This window comes from Dromaius novaehollandiae, chromosome 11 (genome assembly GCF_036370855.1).
Source record: "Dromaius novaehollandiae isolate bDroNov1 chromosome 11, bDroNov1.hap1, whole genome shotgun sequence".
Classification (NCBI taxonomy): Eukaryota; Metazoa; Chordata; class Aves; order Casuariiformes; family Dromaiidae; genus Dromaius; species Dromaius novaehollandiae.
In genome coordinates, this window is record NC_088108.1 from 21,623,316 (window position 1) to 21,641,456 (window position 18,141).

At 47.2% G+C, this 18,141-nt stretch overlaps 2 protein-coding genes across 6 annotated transcripts in view; one reads left to right on the forward strand and one right to left on the reverse strand.

Moving 5' to 3' along the window:
* Nucleotides 1-132: 132 nt before the first annotated feature.
* On the forward strand, nucleotides 133-5,615 carry MMGT1 (membrane magnesium transporter 1). 2 transcript variants are annotated; one of them, XM_026111093.2, is made up of 4 exons: nucleotides 133-645; nucleotides 1,523-1,575; nucleotides 2,483-2,586; nucleotides 3,300-5,615. In XM_026111093.2, exons 1-4 carry the CDS (start codon nucleotides 591-593, stop codon nucleotides 3,460-3,462), a joined length of 375 nt encoding a protein of 124 aa, XP_025966878.2. In that variant the 5' UTR covers nucleotides 133-590; the 3' UTR covers nucleotides 3,463-5,615. The 2 variants fall into 2 exon arrangements, with proteins under 2 accessions (XP_025966878.2, XP_064374390.1); XM_064518320.1 differs by lacking the exon at nucleotides 133-645 and adding an exon at nucleotides 1,025-1,189.
* A 10,338-nt stretch (nucleotides 5,616-15,953) lies between these two features.
* The window catches only part of LOC112989677 (integrator complex subunit 6-like), a 44,305-nt gene continuing 42,117 nt past the window's right edge, over nucleotides 15,954-18,141 (reverse strand). For 2 of the 4 annotated variants that reach the window (XM_064518322.1, XM_064518321.1), the window contains 2 exons: nucleotides 17,386-17,479; nucleotides 15,954-16,965 (listed from right to left, as the gene is read on the reverse strand). In XM_064518322.1, coding sequence (XP_064374392.1) covers nucleotides 16,866-16,965; nucleotides 17,386-17,479 — 194 coding nt within the window. In that variant the 3' untranslated portion in view covers nucleotides 15,954-16,865. The remainder of the gene's footprint in view (nucleotides 16,966-17,385; nucleotides 17,480-18,141) is intronic. The other 2 variants (XR_010391079.1, XR_010391078.1) reach the window with 2 other exon arrangements.

The following is an 18,141-nucleotide window of genomic DNA, read 5'->3' on the forward strand; positions in this document are numbered from 1 at the left end:
GGAGGAAGGGGGGTGCGAGCTTGCAAGGGGCAAAAGAGGTTGGAAAGCTGCTTGCGGAGGTGCAGGCTTGCAAGGAAGAAAAACGTTGCAAAGGTGTGCAGAAAGAGTGCTGCAAGGGGAAAAATAGGTAAGGGCGCAAAGGAGAGGGAGTTGCAAGGTAATAAAGGAAAGGCAAGGGTGCAAAGAGGGGGGTTGCAAGCTTGCGAGGGAAAACAACAGGTTTCAAGGGTGCAGAAAGTAGTTTGCAGGACTGCAAGGAGAGCTTTGCAAGATTGCCGGGATAAAAAATGGCATTTTAAAAAAGGGCTGCAAAATGGCAAGCAAGAAGAAGTTTTACGCAGGCCCTAACTTTGCAGGACCACCCGGATGAGTGTTGGGTTTTGTATGTGAGGTGCCTTGGAGGGGCACGCGTCAGGCTGCGCCCCGAGCCCGGGGCTGGCGGGGGATCCTGCCGGGAGAGGATGCACTGACCCCATGCCGAGATGCGTGCATGGTCTCCACTTGCCCCGGACCGGTCAAGCCTCACCACCAGCAGCCCCGAGGTGGGGTGAGGGCCTGGTCTCCATTGCCACTGCTGGAAACGGGCAGACATGTGCAGCCTTTGGGGCAATGACTCCAGTAACCGCTGCAGTGATCAGGTTAAAGGTGATTTGCAGAAAACACCCTCAAATAATTGCTTTTGTGCCTGTAGGGCGCGGAAGACACAGGCTGCGGGAAGCCAAGGGAAGGACGGCCGAGCCAGGCCGGGCAGCCGGGGTCCCTTTTCCCTTCCGAGGGTCCCTCGAGCTTCGAGGTTAAACTCGTGGACAGTGAAACTCAAGCCAGAGCCCCAGCTGGCCTCGGGCGCTGCTCGCAGGGAGGAGGGACCTCGGGGTTTACTCCAGCCCCTGAGTTGTGAATGGGGCTCCCGTGGGAAAACGAGGGCCGGCGCCCCGCCCCCTCCCGCCGTGACCACGCCCCTCCCGCCGTGGCCGCGCCCCTTCCCGCCGGCCGGGGCGCGGCCTGGCACCGCCCCGCCGTGACGCCATCAGCCGGCGCCCGGCGTCGCGGGCGCCCCTGGCGGCGACAGGCGGGCGGGCGCGGGGCGAGCGGCGCCCGGCGGGGACGATGGCGGCCGCCTCGGTGTGGAAGGGGCTGGTGGGGCTCGGCCTCTTCGCCTTGGCCCACGCGGCCTTCTCGGCGGCGCAGCGTGAGTGAGCGCCGGGCGGCGGCGGCGGCGGCGGCGGCGGCGCGGGGCGGGACGGGAGGCCGCGGGCAGGCCCAGCGGGCCGCGTTGCCGCCGCCGCCGGGCCGGGCCGAGGGGAGCGGGCCGCGCCGCCGCGCGGGGCTGGGGCAGCCCGGGCCGCGCGGGGCCGGGCGAGGCGGGGCCCCCTCCCCGGGACGGCCGGGCCCGGCGGGCCCCAGCGCTGCGCCGCGTGGTGTTTCCCGGCGCGAGGGCGAGCGGCGGCGGTGCTGGCGGGGGAGCCGCTGCGCGCGGCTGGGTCTGCGGGGGGTGACGGCTCCGTGTGCTTCTGTTTTGTAGATCGCTCTTACATGAGGTTGACAGAAAAGGAAGATGAAACGTTGCCGATAGATGTAAGTTTAAGGTTTTTACCGCCTTCGAAAGCTGTCGTGCTCTTTGGATAGTTCGGTCTCGCTCAGTTTCTCTTTAATGTGATAGGCAAGAGTAGAAGTAGTGCTTAAATTGCACTTGCTTTGGAGTCCAGAAGAGCCTCACTTTCTTGTCCCCACACCCTGCAGTATGCTAGATCTGCCGGAGAGAATAAACCCCAGGTCAGATGTCCCACTGCTTCTTTACAGCTATGCTGAAGCACCAGAAACTCCCCAACATAGCTTAAGCCTCGGAGAGTCTTTGTATTCATCTCCTGTGTATGGCTGACATCTGTTTTCATCTCCTTTGTTGGCTGACATCTGTTTATCCAGTGTGGCTGTGTGCCTGTTTGATCCCAGCACAGTCTGCTGTGGGAAGTCTCTCTTTTTGTTTTTTTTTTAATTTCACTTTAATTATTATCTGTTCCATTTCTGCTTAATCAAAATTTAAGGAGATGAAATACTCACCACTACCAGGCGGTGTTCGGGCAGAGTAGCAACTGTCACCTCTGTAAAGTGCGTGTTGGCAGCTAATGCGTTTCTCAGAAAGAGTATTAGATCCTTAAGTGCACGGGAACAAAGCGTTTTCTCCTGAGGAAGACAGGATTTTGCCGAGGAGCTGCATGAATCAGTTTAATTCATGCAATGCAGACTGGATGTCAGGCATCTTAAGCTCCTTTCAGCTCTGCAACTGCTTTGCTATGCTGCCCTAGGTGAGCTATTTAACCTTTCTGTGCCTCAGTTTCCCTACTGTTGAATCGCCCACCTCTGTAAAGCACTTGCTGTCACTGGATGAAAAGTGCAAAAGACTGTTTAGAGGATGAGATGTTTTTGTAAATGCTAAAGACACTTAGTAATGTATATGTCGCATTGTATTTCCCTCTTGTTACAGATAGTTCTTCAAACTCTGTTAGCCTTTGCAGTTACCTGCTATGGGATAGTACATATCGCAGGAGAATTTAAAGACATGGATGCCACTTCAGAACTAAAAAATAAGTATGTTTTATTTCATCTCTTCATAAGTACATGTATCTGCATCTCTCTATATAAACTGAGCATATCTGTGAAGTAGCAGCATTGGGCTTGCTCTCTCTTTAGCTCAGTTCTTCTTAAATGCATGTTGTCGATGTAACATGGAGAAGAACGGTCACATCTAAGAGGCCAGAAGTGTGTGGAATTTCAGACAGTTAGATGACAGGGACAAATGAAATAAGCTTCTTGCTTTTTCTTGTCCAAAATCCTGCCTTGCAGAGTTGGTAGAGGAATGAAATGACTGCATGGACAGTAAGAGACAGTATTACTGTATTTCATAGCATTCAGGCATGGGAAAGGATGGCAAGCTGATGGTAAACAGTGTCGAGGTATTAACACGAGTGACAGCTGAAGTAAGGCTGGCACATTAGGTACGTTTGCAGGTAGTAATCCACAGACCTGCCTCTACGCTCAAGGAAGGACAGTGAAGTTAGTTTGTGGCGTGAGCAACATCCATGTATTGAGCAGTCAGTGTTTTTCTGGCTCTTTGGCTTTGTATTTCTCAACGGCACTGCATTTTGGTTTAAGTAACTTGTAAAGTGTGCATACTTTCCCTAAACTTTGGGTTCAAAACTTGTATTTCTCTCTCTGTAAAAGTTGGTATGTCCTAGACTGACTCTTCTAAAACCACCATTCTAAAGCAGTATTAACTCTGACTTTTTACATTTATTTTGAAGGACCTTTGACACATTAAGGAACCATCCATCTTTTTATGTATTTAATCATCGTGGTAGAGTATTGTTCCAGTCCCCAGACACAGTGAATTCTTCTTCAAACCAAGATGCTTTGTCATCCAGCTCGTCACTGAAATTTCGAAAACTTGAACCTCTGCGCCGTTAAGACTTTTACAGATTATAATAATAATCCAGGACACTGAGATGTAATATTCAAGCTGGGGATGTAAACACTTTTTTTAATTTCTGGAGCAGTATTTATATTGATCTTCCAGACTTTATAAAATATATATATATATATATAAAACTAAGGACCTTCTTTGTACACTGTTAACAAAAATGACTGAATTGTGAATTGGCAATGCAATGTAAATTATTCTACAATTATGCTGTGAAACACATCTTCAAATTTTCATATATTAAAAAAGTTGCAGCTGACTTCAGTTAAAACAAAAAGCAAGCTAGTTTTTACTGCATTTAATATTCTTTGACAAGAAGGAATGTTTGAGTGCTATTTATTTTCTCAGTTTGCTTGCACTACAGTTTATGGAACTCCTTCAGAAATACTGTGTGCACTGCATCCTTTAACAGCAGAAAAAGGGCAGCATCTCCTGTTCCTAGAATGCCTAGGAGACCTGCATGGTATAGGCATGGGAAGTCAGAAGGGTTGCTTTCACTTTTATTTTTTTACAGTGCTGAGAAATAGTTGTGTGAAGTTTTTTTCTTTTTTGTTTTCCCCCCCATTTTCTTTACCATGTTACTTCCTTGTTTCCCTCCTTTGTTTAAATGTAAACTGTCCTGTTTTGCCCCAAGTTGCCTGGGATGTGGCTGTACATTTGGTGCCTCTGTGGGGGAAGGCAGCTCACTTCTGATCACATAAATAATCGACAATGCTCAGCTTGTTTACCCACTGTACTTATGTTCTCTTTGGTTGTGTATATGGGAATGTTCATCAGATGGCTGAATGGTGTTTTAGTACCTCAAAATGGCACCAGATACTAGTTCCTGAGTCATCTTCTATGAGAAGCGTTTAAGTATCAATAAGAAATACCCATTCTGTATGTTCCAGTGGTAGGTCCAGCAGCTGTAGCTGTTCACTGGCATTAGCACAGTACAGGTAATCAACTGGTCATGGTACAACTACCCCTTTTTCTGCCAACAGAGCCTATAAAATTGATTTCTTTTTCCAGCTGAGCCCTTAGTTGATTTAAGATGACTGTCTTGATTATATGTACTAGGACAGATGTTATGGTCCTTAACTTTTACTGACTTCTAAATTCTGATCTCCCCTTAGGTGGAGAGAGGGTGAAACAATGCTTTTTTTTTTTTTTTGTCAGTCTGGCATTTCAGTCCAGCAGTGGAATACTCTTCTCCCACTTACCTGACATAGCCAAGAGATGGTAGTTTGAGATACCAGTGGGGCCAAGTAGAAGTTTGCATAGTCTGAGGATGTTGCTCTGGCTCTGTGCAAAGTCAGCCTTTTGTCCTAGCATCTGTTTTTTTAAATTGTTTAGAACTTTCAAAGGCGAAAAGCTTAGCAAAGATACTGTGTAAACTGAAGCCCTTTTTCTAGCTCTGCCCATCCTATGGAGTGGGTCCCCCAGTGCTAGGGCAATATCCATAGCTGCTGCTCTACAATCACTCTTAAGCATCTGGGTTTGGTTAGAAAAGGTTACTCTGCCAGCTGAAAGCGTTAAAGCTGCTGGATTACTTCCTAGTGTTCTGGCTCCCCTGTAGCTGGTGTCACAAATCAGCTCTCATATGATAGCTGCTGTCACCAAAAGCCTCTAAAATAGTAAGCGTCAGGGCAGCGCTGTTGCAGGCAGAGCTCTTTCCTTGGGGAAGAGGGCTGCCGTGGTGGCAGGCACAGCGTGGAGGAAATGGCTGAACGCGGGCCAGGTGACCTTGCTGGTCGCAGAGGAAAAGCAGCAGACAGAATTTGCAGAGGGAGAGAGAAGCAAGGCAGAAAGTCAGTAACCACTGTACCAGACTGATACTGCAACTGTGGCTGGCAGGGAGCCACATGTAGAGGGCCTCTTAGAGCAGGGCTGCTCACCTGTAATGTCTAAGAAGCCCCATCTGCGCTACTGTAAGGCTGCGTGGACCTGCCCGAGGCAAAAGGTGCTGCTCCGTTGGAGAAAACCTGTGTCTTAGACCGAGTCATGCCAGGAGGACCCTGTTGGCTGTGCCAGGTCGCTTTCCTTGCGACAAGCAGCCTTACTCTTCAGCAGCAATGGTTATATCACATAACAAAGCTGTACAAATTATTTTTTCTTATTGATCTTGCAATGTCCAATAAAAATTGATATCCTTAAAGCATTTGGGAGTGGTTGTCTTTATTTCTGACCGTCCTAGAGCCTGCCACAGCAAATCCCTGATGACTGCGTGTTTAAAAATGACTGCCTAGTATTGACAAGAAGTGGATCTTGTCTTAATTATGGCATCTGTGAAAGTTTGTGCTTGGCCTGGTGTTCATTACCATGAGGGAATCAAAGCAACATGCTCTAAGAAGCTAAATAAAACATGTAAGGAGAAAAAGTTACTGGCTTGTGAGATTTCTAGTCAACATATCTAGTAGAGCTGATTTACTTTCCATCTTCCATTTAACCATAGTTAAAGGTTTTTCTACCACATGCTAATCCGCTGCCTACCCACAGAACAGGGTCACGTGCAGTTTGGTATTGCAGTGGTTGCTGGAGACAGCCAGCCTGCGCATGGGGCTGGAGCTAGTTAAATCTTGGACTTGAGCAAGAGTGCTTTGCACTCACAATTCTGCTTTTCTGCTGGGGGAGGCTGGAAAGGCAGCAAAGAACTAGACGAGTTTGCTCAACTACAGCATTAATCATGATTACACCATAGAGAAAGCAGGCGGCTCACCCTTCATCTGCTTGCTGAGCTGCCTAAATTCCTCTGTCTGTATCCAGCGCTGAATAGGAGGGTGTAAAAACCAGCAACCAGGGTTTTAGAGAGGGAGCACCTTAGCCGGCTCCCAGAGGTGCACCGTGCTTACCTTGTAGTGCGCACATGCACCAGCTGCTTGCAGACAAGTTGCCCTTCTTCAAAAGCAAAACAGAAGCTGTGCCAACAGCTTAATGGATTGGGCCAAATAGGAAGTTTCCAAACTCACCCAGTGTACTTTCACTGCCATCAGGCCTTGAACTGAGCTGGCTAAGGGACATGATGTTTCTACTGCATTAAAAAAAAAAGGGGAAAAAAAAAAAAGTGCTGTCCATCTGCATTTGTTGCAGAAGTAGCCTGTTCAGGCTGCAATAATTTTGGTGTTTTCTTCACCCCTCCTCGACTGCCAGTATTAGTTTAGTGGGGCATCCTCTTTGTGCGTTTAAAGAGGAGGCCAGCACTCATCTAGCCCTTCCCTCCCAGGGCAGGGGGCCTAGGACGCCGTTTCCATCAGTAATGGTTCGCTCTTGCTGCCCGTTGCTTATTCAAGGCTGCTGTGACGGACCCCTTTGCCCGGCTGGGAATACAGCCCGTAAAAGTCGCTGGTCCCAGGGAGAGGGCGACAAGGGCCGAACTGCAGCCCCTCGTCCAAAAGTAACAGCCAATTACACGCATTTGTTTCCAAGTCTGAGGTAGAAGGGAGCCTTTCGCTTACCCGCCACGCTTCTCCGGAGACTGCGAGCGCTGGGGCCGTCGCTGCAGCACACGAAAACAAAAGGCAGCTGGGAGAGCAATTAGCGCTGCTCTGGCAGGGGCCAGCCTGGGGCTCCCCACCGCTGCAGAGCCCCACTCGGTGCTCCCCCGTGAAAGCCGGTGGCCAACCACCCCTTTCCCAGGAGGGCCTGAGCACAAATACAGCTCTGTCCCTGGAGAAAGCAGGAAACAGCGGTTACTTTCTAGCCTAAAATGATTTTTCTGCCTCCTCACTGCTCCCTTCCCGTGCTTCGGGTCCCCTTGCTCCGCACAGCATCCCCCAGAGGTCTTCAGCACCCTCGGCGATGACGGGAGCTGCATGGACACCCTCCAGCCGGACCCAGCCTCCCCCCTCTACCCCGAGTGACACCATCTCTGCCTCTTCTGCAGAGTCAGACGCACCAGAACAGCAGCTTTGCAGCAGACGAGTCGGAAAGGCAGGGGCTCGCCCCGGGGCACTGCGGGGATCCCACCCGGAGCGCGCTGCGGGGATCCCACCAGCCTTGCCAGGGTAGGGAGGCTGCAGCTCAGTTTACAGCCTCCTGCCATCCCCCGCTGGTGCCTGCACAGCGCTGGCAGGCAGCCCGCGCAGCGGGGAAGGGCAGAGAAAGGCTATTTTGAATGTTAAACAAGCAGGAAACTTCGGTACCAGCTTTCCACGGCCGGAACTAGCAGCGAAGGCAAAACTCTCCCGGCCGGTTTGGCCTTGAGGGTGACCTTGAAGCCTTAAGCACCTGGGGGAGAACCAGGGTGCAAATAAATCCTGGCTTCAAGCAGGTAGAAACCTTTTAATCAGTCCCATGTTGTTCTCAGCGATACAATGTCATTTCAAAATGCTTTGGACTGCAACAAAAGCTACATCCTTAAAATGGCAGCTAATTAATTTTCCTGTCCTGCTAACTTAATCCTTTTTCCAGCCAAGAAAGGCAAATGGGAGTTCAGGAGGCGGCGGCAGCCAGGAGCCTGGCAGCGGGAGCAGGAGCGTCTGTCAGGAACACGAGCCCCAGGGCTCCCTGGCAGCGGCCCAGGCATTGCAGTGTCACACTTTATCAGACCATTTTAAAAGTCAGGGGAGAAAAAAAGGGTGAATTTGGAGTATCGAGCCGACGGTTTGTCCTACACCAGTGGTCCAGGGGAACCCGAAGTCCCCTCCTCCCCACCAAATACGCAGCTATTCACTCCCTATGCGTAACTCCAGCGTAACCCGCGCTGCCAGACCGAGCCCTGCGCTGGCAGCTCCCTCCTGACCTTCCTGAGCGCTTGCCCAGTTTCACAGGGACTGGCCGGAGGCACATTGCAGTGCAGGAGGCTTTCTGACTTCAGGCTTAAAAGCAAAGAAAGAAAGAAAGAAGTATTTCTGCTGTGTTTTTGAGAGAATGGACTTTCCGGGCCAGCCGTACGAGGTCAGTGTTGGCGTTCCCCCAGCCAGCCCCAGGCCGCGCCAGCATCCCCTGGCCGCTGAGGTCCCCGCTGCCGCGGGACGAGAAGAACGCCCGGCGCACGCAGCGAACGCCAAAGCAGTGATTGATTCCCTCGTCTGGGGCGCAGAAGTGCACAAAACCGACACTTGCATCAAAAAGCCATTTCTGAGGAGGCAATTTAGCAGGCGCTGCAAAGACCAGCTCCCCAAACCCCAGTGAGGGCTGTTTGCTTCCCCACAGCCACACAAAGCTGTCGCTCCTGGGACCGTTATCAGATCGCTTTAGTCTCAAACACACCAGCAGATCTGGGCTCAGCCCACAGCCAAGGCAACCCTGCAGTAAACCCAGGCGCCTCCCCAGCACAGCTCGAAGCATGTGGAGGGGAGGGGAGAGACAGGGCAAAATGAAACCCTCAGAGCTGCCTTCTCCAAGAGCAGCACACTGCTCCTGCTTCACAGTCCACCCTCATGTAAACATCTCTGCCCAGACACTGGGCGGAATCAGCACAATTTCAAAGTCAAAGCGGGACCAAGTGCTTCTCGCCTGGGAGGGACCCCACAACCCACAGCGTGCAACAGAGCTGCTTAACAAACCCAAATCTCCTGCTGCAAGCGTGGCCAGGCTGCTGCATTGGGTTGGCGAGGGCCAACGGTAGGCAGTGACCTCTGCAAGGGACAGGTTGAGAAGTCTTCCCACCCAGCCTGATGAGAACAGCGCTCAGTTTTTCCTGCGTACCCGCTCAAGGGAGGCCTGCAAGGCTTTCTCCACTCTGCCTTGCTTCTGACACTCAGGAGATAACTGCAGGGCTTAAAAAGGCTAGAAACAAGGCTCAGCCCCCTCCCACAATGTTCTCAGAAGGAGAAGCACGGGGCTCGATGGGGACAGTCAGCAAGGATCGGGTAACAGGCAAGTTAAGTCAGCAGCACTGGGAAAAAAAAAGGTTAAAAAAAAAAAAAAAAAAAAAAAGGTGAGTCATTTTAGTGGGTTGCAGTTCCAGGAAGAGCAGCAGAGGAGCAGAGATATCCATCAGCACGGCACCCAGACGCCCCGCTCACAGCGCACCGGCTCCAGAGGCACGCCGAGAACATGAGAACGTCCCTCCCAGAGACGTGACTCAGGTTTCTGCCTCCTTGGGGAGCTCTGACCCATCAGCACAGCCAGGGCAACAGGTGAACAGAGCAATCGTCGTTTGCAAACTCTGATTTCCTACCGCGACAAGAAGAGTCCCTTTCTTTTCCTTGCTTTCGTGGCCCTTTCTCACCTCAACAGAGTGGGCATACAAAGTCCAAGGGTGCAGAGCTTGGGTAGGAGGCCTGCTCTCTGGTTACACCTACATGAATGCAGGATTTGGCCATTCAGAACCCAGGCAAAAAGCAGCCTTTTCTCCTGCCCTTGAAGTCTGAACCTCCTTGGGCTCCTGTTCTGTGCTCTTCTGGAAACAGTCATCAATCAGTCTATTGCCCAGCAATGGTTCGCTGTCACAGCCTGGGCTATGACGCACCAACAACTGCCTTTCCTCCAGGAAATTCACTGCCAGTTCTCAGGAACCGGTCGCAGTTCCCTCACCCCATTTCACCGATTGCAAGCCGCAGGGACTCTCGCAGCAGCAGGTGAAGGAACATCCTTCCAAGCATCTCTCCCCAGCACGGTGTGCCCAGGGGCTTGCTGCTGCTTTTGGTGCAGCACACTGAGCCCTTACGTGCCCTGTCTGCATCTGGCCTGAGGCAAGCCAAACGCTGCTGCAGCATTTCAAGCACCGCGCATTTGCATTCCTGTTTTCTACAAATACGCCTGCAGAAGGATTTGCTGAATCTGACACATTTAAAACAGCCTTTTGCAAAGCTTGTCAGCTCACCACTGTCTCCTTTTCCACTAATGACCATTTTGGATAGCAGCTTCTACAGTCTGCCCACTTCTTGTTGGCAGAGAGAAGAGACCTGAATCCAGGATGCCAGGGGAATTTAAAACACATTTTTGCAATGGCTGAGAAAGAAAAGGCACTGGAGCAGTTTGGGTCAGAAACCAGAACTTGATTTTAAAGAAGAGGCAATAACACCACAAGTGCCTACCGGCTCTGGTGAGCTCTCCATAGCACTGCTACCTCCCTCTTTCCGAACTCCCACTTTACTCCAGCTCTAGCAGCACGCTTCCAGCCAAAGAGGCCCACTTCCGCCGCTCGCCCAAGCGCTGCCTCGCAGCCCGCTGCGCCGAGCCTGCCGCTTCCCACCCTGCGCTCCCGCCGCGCCACCGGCCCAGCAGCCAGCCCGTTGTGTGGGGGATTTTCAGCACCGGGGAAAGAAAACCCCGCAAGACCAAATTAGGGCACGGATTTTATAATCGTCTTTTCTAGTGACATACTATACGACCTTGGGTAAGTCCCTCCATCCATCTCTCAAGACTCTCTCATAGGAGTGCCACAAGACTTTAATTAGCAGCCCTAAAAGTACTTGAGATAGTTTGTCTCTCTTCCAAAATAACCAACTGCAGATGAATTGGAACAACCTTATTTTCAAATTCTGCAAGAATGCAACCAGGATCCAGGCTGCTCTCAGATCAGTCACTTAAACAACATAATCAAAGTTAAATGTGCCAGCTGTGCATGAAGGATTTTAATGTGCTGCACGGACTGGAAAATAGCTCGAAGAACCAATGTTATTTTTCCATGGCTGGGATGTCACTGTCGAGCAGCTGCATTATAATCATCTGCAATCAGTAAAATGTTTTTATCACTTCTTAGTCTTGGGGAGGAGGGCTCTTTTTTATTTCTGTCCTACTTAGGAAAGCATTCTTGAATCCTGAGGCACCCACTACCAAGAGATCAAGCAGCTACTAAGGCACTGTAAATTGAACAAAAAATCATCAACTTTTCATGGTCAAAATGCACTTTATCAACAAGTTCCTAAGCTTCACAAGAAGTGCACAGACAATAAAACTATTCACTACTGCTACCACTTCTGAAAACAACATGCAACATGCACAAATCCAGCAAATATACAGCTCCAGTTTCCAAGAGGCAGCTCCCTGCGCTCACACGTCCCAGCCTTGCCGAGGCAGCCGGACAGCTCCGCAGCAGCGTCCCTCCCTCTGGAAAACGTGCGCCCAGCCCGCTCCCTCCTGTCTGCAAGAGCCACCTCTGCAGAAGCAGACGGGTCACAGCTGCAAGACGAAGCAAGAGGGAAAGTTTTCCAGCTCCAGCCTTCTAACGGAACTGAACCGCTCTTTGATATATTCTACACATTAAATATTTACTAATAAAACATTTAAAGATGCACATACTGGAGAAAATGGCAAGAATGAGGCTGAATACACAAATAAAGCTCTGCCTTTGTAACCATCAAAATACTTTGAAAACCTCTCCTCTAGCTTCACCATCCTGGGAGGCAGTATCTCACAAATGAGGACAGACCTCGAGGATGCACCAGCTGCTCCGCAGTGGTGAGCAGAGCACTGACATACAGAAAAGTGCCAGAGGTACCCAATATTTTAAGGGACATTTTTTTAAGACTACTCATATTAGGAGTGACAGTGATTGAGATGACAGCAAGCATACATAAATGCTGATGATCTGGCTACTTCCACTGTTGTTGGAGCTGATCCAGGAGTAGAAAATAGCTGTAAAATTCCCATCACAGACATGGAGATGAAACTTCCGGAGCTCTCAAAAAAGAAATCAACCTCCTGCAAGCATCCAACTGGGGGTTTCCATTCCACTGTCTCTCCTGGACCAAACTATTCTTCTGGACTTCACATTAATTTGTGTAAGACCTTCAGCTCAAACTAAAAAATCTTACAAAATGCAGTTCCTTAGCTGGCTTCCCAGCCCACATTAAAGAGCCATTTTGTTTTCTTTGCATGCCATCAGCAGTTACCATTCCTGGCACTCACACGGCTGCCAGCTCAGGGAGGGTATAAGCAGCTATGGCTTTCTGCTGCATGTGAAAACATTCTCCAGTGAGTTTATCACAAGACTCTACCAACAGCTGAACTCCTTCCCTGGCACTTTTTTTCCCCCCCTGAACTCTGAATTAACAACTGCTAAAGATATCAGATTCGCACTCCTAGTCCTGAGAACCGGCTCATTCACTTTTTAACCGAACGCTCTGAAGCGCTGGAGCAAATCAAGCTGAACCAGCTTTCTCTGCATCCAAGAAGAAGCTCTTTTCCCAGCGACTCCATCCATGAGCACTACCCGCGCTCCCAGCTTGATGGACAACGACAGGGCTCTCACAAACTGCCACCGCGTTACAGCCACTTCCAAGAGACAGCTGCAAACATTGTCAACAGAGATGGAGGCAAGAAAAGCACCAATGCTGAACACAAGCCAACAGCCTACTCTGAGGGACAAAACAACATGTCAAGTTGCAGCTGGACTAGAACCATTGAAGAAAATGATACATGTCTAGGCTTTTTAGTGCAGTCTTTCCTCTCTGAAATGACTGCCTAAATAAGGCAGTCATAAAACTGATCACATGATTCAGATTTAGAAGTACAATTTAACAACAATTCCTGCAGGCCACAAGATTTCTGCTAAATCCCAACATGGTATTGCTCCCCAGTTTCTTCCTTTTCCACTTCAGACAGACATGAAGTTTTCTGCAGACGTGAAATTTAGAAGCTTCTTTCAAATCTAGTGACTAAACGTACTTTCTTCAGATCTCTGCCAAAACTCCGTCTCTGCCAGACTTTGGAGGTGTCTTTGGCCTTGTTTTCAGCTTCACTAGATTGTATGCTCTTCAAGGTAACAGATCTTGAGTCCTTTCGCTAAAGGTGGGATGTTGCCACGTTGGCTGGTATGAAACACCATAGATTAGCTTTAAAAATTGTTTCTGTAACAAATGTATTTCCATTCACCTTTTTCATCAAAAGTTTCTGAGCAGGTATGAAAGAACAGATGAAAAGAAAATAAACTTGATAACCCTATGCTGCTGCCATTTCAGCCAGCCAGTTTAGAGACAGAACCTGGAGAAAATTGCCAGGAGAACTTTAAAAAGAAAAAAAAAAAAAAAAAAAAAAAAAAAAACAAAAAAAAAAAGAGAGAGAGAGAGAGAGAAAGAAGTTTTTTTGCATGCTCTTTCCTATAAAGGGAGGTATAACAATGCTTGGCCACTGCAAATTCAAGCATAGCACAGTAACAACGTCTGGGGCCTTTATTTTGGAAGATGACAATCATTTGCAGATGCTGGTTAAGCCTGGGCAAAAATACACTCTTGCAAATCATAAATGCATAGCGCATACAAATTAGGGACAGCAGCATCCAAGAGACACCTGCCATCAGTGACCAGATCCTGGTAGCTGCACACCTATCAGCTTATCTTATCTTAGGAAGGAGGAAAACTCCTTGGTGTTTACAAGAGAAAAATAAAGATAACCACACACTGAGGATACATAATTAGAGGCGGGTCAGGAAATACAAAAAGCAGAATACACGCAGGTACCTTAGCTCCAGAGCACCACACAGTCTCTCTACAGATAGCCAGAAGAGATGCACTTAATTTGTTAATTCAGATTATTAAACTACCCTCCTCAAGGGAAACACAGCAAGCTACATTCCCCCCCGCAAGCGCACACACTTCTTAACAGTCCCGTTTGAACTGTGCCATGTTACTTCAGCCTTAGATACGGGCTCAAAAATGTAAGATAAGATTGAGCAAAGCACTTACAGCTTTCCAAATTCCATCTACACATACACATATACTTGCTAACCTACGTGTTTTCCTGATCCCTCGTTCAGGAAAGATCACATTGCGCAAAGACTCATTTGTCAGATGGAGCAGACATACTCTCCAGTAACGCAGCTGTTGCTCCTGGGGTCATGTTCTCTACCCAGAAACAAGAAGGCCCGACCCTAGCATAACCTCTCCTGGTTGTCCCAGCTGCACACCGACGTCAATGGTGCCATTCAGCTCGTGGTTGTAGTTGTCCAATGCGTTTATCACCCACATCCAGCAGGGCTGTCTGTCTTACGAAGAGTTATCTCTGTTAATATTCTCCTTGACAAACACAACTGTGAAGCAATGTTTATTTTGTTCTCCATTTGGGTGCGCACTCGTAACTGGATTACTTTCGCTTTCTTCTTCATCTCTTCATTGACACAACCTGTGAAAACGCAATGACTTGCTTCTTCCTTATGAAGATTCACGTCCAGTTCACTGTTTCTTCCCCTCTGATACTCTGATCCGAATTCAATCTATTCAGACAGAATAATGGTGCAGAATGGGAAAATTCTTGCTGTTTGAACTTGAATGGATTATTCTGTAGTTTTGGTACATGTTCTGAGGCATGAGATTTCAAATGAGTAAGTCAAAGAATCATCAGCTTCCTCTAGCTCATTTGGTGGCCAACTGTATTACACCAAAAGAGCAGGTCTAGATCCTAACAACAGCACCAGTTAAAAACACTCTTCGGTAACCCCTGCTCAGATACATTATGATCAAGTCCGTATCTCTCAAATCAGAAAAGAAAATTAAATAATCTTTAAACAGAAGAAAACTATCTCCTCTGACCACCTACTATTTCAAAAATAGCGTGATGCATATTACCAGCCATTTTAAAACCAGGTACTTGTAAAATATCTGACCTACTGTAAATACCTTCCCTCTTAAGAGTCCAACATTAGGCTTGGGAGGTCTCTGATGATGACATACAACTTCCACATAAGGAGTTTGAAGGGATGAACCCCACTTCACAACTCACATCATTTTTTTAATGTTCAAAATGTACATATGATTAACATCAGTGCCAGGAGAAGAGTGAGGACAGGTTTATAGCCACTTTTTTCCCCTCACTTCATTCATGTAACATTGTAGCAGAGACTTGCTGCTGGATTTTATTTCCTTCTTGCATTTTACTGGTGTAATTCCAATAGTCGAACTGCATCTTTCTGAGAGACAAGGCCACTGCTTTAGAGGGGAGTGAAAAGATGCCTCACAGGCTGGGCTAGTAGTAACAATCTCGCATGCTGGCTGGTCAACCAGAATCCCTAGAGTATTTGCAGTACTATGAAAGGAGCTAGTTAACATGATCACAACTTCAACCTGTCTTTAAAATGAAGGTGTTAAAGGATCAAAAGATGTTTGTATGTAACTGTACAACTAAAAATAAACAATTATCAGAAGAGCCACTTACTACCGGCATATTATTGTCACTGTCCTAAAGCAAAAATTTAATTACACACAGCTCCTTCAGTCTTCTTAGGTTCGTATGTTTTGTAACATACAAGGTTACCTTTGGAAAAACAGTAAGAGGAATGGAGGAGAGGATACCAACTCAGGTAATCGAGGGTTTAGTAAACTGGAACATAGCGCCTTTAATACCGAGTAAGAAAGTGCACCCTGGCACTACTAACGCAATCGAATGCAGTCTGAGCTGATTGATGGGGCGGGTGCTCCAGGGTACAAGCTATTGGAAGGTAAGTAAAACATGTTCTGCAACTATTACCGCAAGCTGTGTTTGGGGGCAGGCGGGTCAGATTCAGTTACAGTGTAGCTACGCTACTTGCTGGTTTTACAAAAATATTAGAAGTCTGTTGGTAACAGACAAGCGGAGGAACTCAATGCTGCCCGCTACAGACTCCTCAGATTAGCACTTATTAAAAATTAATAAAATGGTTTATTTTATATATACATATGTTCCAAAAAATTTATACAGTTAAAATATCAAATTAGTGATCTGGTAACAATACTGTTCAAAATAATCTCTTTTGTATGAACATTAAAATACACGTTTTTAAAAGCGTTTCCTTTTAGTGCTTCCAAAGCACAGCGTGTGCCAAGGCCACCTGAAGAATCTCCGTCCTCCTCACAGGATGAAAGAGAACTGAAGTCGGGGACCTGGGAAGCCTCAGGTGCACTTTCATAATGTCTGTAGACAAAACAGAAGAGAGTCTGAGGTAGATTGTTTAGTGACCATCAGGTGGTAACAGTCACAGGGCTGTCTTTAGCTTTCATTAACACAATAGCAGTTTCTTTACTCTCAATCTACACTGAATCTCAAGTTTAAAGGCATGGCTTAGTTCTTGGGAACGAGACCCTTGTCTCTGTGATGGCAACATGCAATATTACCAGTGCAGGTGTTTCTGGGAGGGTTTTTTGGGAACACACGGGATCTCTCCACGATGCAGACAGTGCGTGCATTTGACAGTGCCCCATTTTAGTGCAACCTGCTGCCTACAGCACGTAAAATGTCTAATGACAGTGTTCAAATGAGTAAATTCTCATCACCTGCAGGAGGGGCAGCAATGGTTATTTTCTTCAGCCTGTTGAGCAAATAGCACCCTCCACAGGAAAAAAGCCACACCTTTCATGGCAAATCCTTAAGGTTATAGCCCAGCTTCTGCCGAAAGAGGTTCTTAAAGTTAAAGCTCCACTGCTTCTTCTCAGACTCTGACAGTAAAATCACTTGACTGCCAAGATGGTGAGGGCAGCAGCTACATCCTCTTCCACTCTTCTGCAGCACAGCAAACTCATTCCTGGTCCATACTGGTCTGGCCGGTACACTATTATCTACTGTTGACATGATTAACTCTGTTGGGTAGGCTGTTGAACTCTAGTTCCTCTAGTATTCTCTCTAAGTGTTGTATTAAGACCCGTTTTTTAAACCTAAGGAAGAGAGGGGAGTAATTTAATTTGTTTTCTTCTGAAAATACATGAACAACTCAAGATTATTCAGCGATGACAAATGATACTTCCAAAGGCTTTGATGCCAGTATGGAAGAGCTTTCTTTATTTCTGCTATTATAATAGCACCTCTAATTTAATACAGCTGCCCTTCCCCCAACCCAGCCAAATTTGGGGTCTTTCTTCAATAATGACCCATCTCTCTATTTCACATTTAAACTGTAAGTAAAGACTATTTACTCCATAAAATATAATTGCAGTTTGACTGCTAAAACAACTATAGTAATTTAAATCTGTTAAAAAAGGAAAGCACACACAGTGCTACAACTGGGAAAGTTTAGGATTTACTGCCATAATCAAAATTAACATTTATGACTCCCAGTCATTTACATCTATACAAACCTTGCTGCTTCCTTGATAGCAAATTCAATGAAATACTTCTGAATTTCCATAGGTCCTTGCACCTCCTCAAGAAGAGAGAAGATTTTTTCATAATCTGAAAAAATTCAAACAGATATTAAAAACAGATCTTGCAAATGTATTTTCAATAGAGCTCAACAGCCAAAAGAAGAAACAAAGCCCAGTGTTTCACACTTAGACATCTGGTATAAGACTAGGAAAAAAAGCCAACATTAGCTTTAAGTACAGAAAGCAGTTGATACCAGTAACTTGAAGGGATACTGAAGATCTGCTATTCAAGTGTGGCATTCAAGTAGGTTCTGTTTAAGAGTGGCAGAAAGAAGCATCTGCCCTCAGAAAATGCAGGCTAAGTTTGCTCAGTAGAGAAGTTTCCTATTGCCACGAACACAGTGCCATCCTTAACAGTTAATATATGCAAAAGGCCACAAAGCCCTGTTTTAACCTAGGGCTATCATTTCTGGAAGCAGAGGTTAGGACTAGTCATCTTAAAAGACAAATTATTAATGCTTAGCCTGAGCACTATTAGTATCACTGTCTTACCAGTATAAAGTAAATATATGCACCACAAAAGAATGAATTGAACACATTAAATCAGAAACAAATGAAAAAAAAATCATGGTTTCAATATTTTCCCTATTTGAGCCCAATATGAAGCTATTTATGGTGCTGTGACTCAGAGTCCACTTAGAGTAATGTAGCAGCTAAAGAACGAAGATACACGGTCAGAATTGTGAATAT

What these genes read in the sequence shown, in the direction of transcription:
- MMGT1 (XM_064518320.1), top strand. Translation starts at nt 1,108, where the DNA reads ATGGCGGCCGCCTCGGTGTGGAAGGGGCTGGTGGGGCTCGGCCTCTTC. An exon ending in GGCCTTCTCGGCGGCGCAGC is followed by an intron (nt 1,190 to 1,522) that starts GTGAGTGAGCGC and finishes TCTGTTTTGTAG; the next exon opens with ATCGCTCTTACATGAGGTTG. An exon ending in ACTTCAGAACTAAAAAATAA is followed by an intron (nt 2,587 to 3,299) that starts GTATGTTTTATT and finishes TTTATTTTGAAG; the next exon opens with GACCTTTGACACATTAAGGA.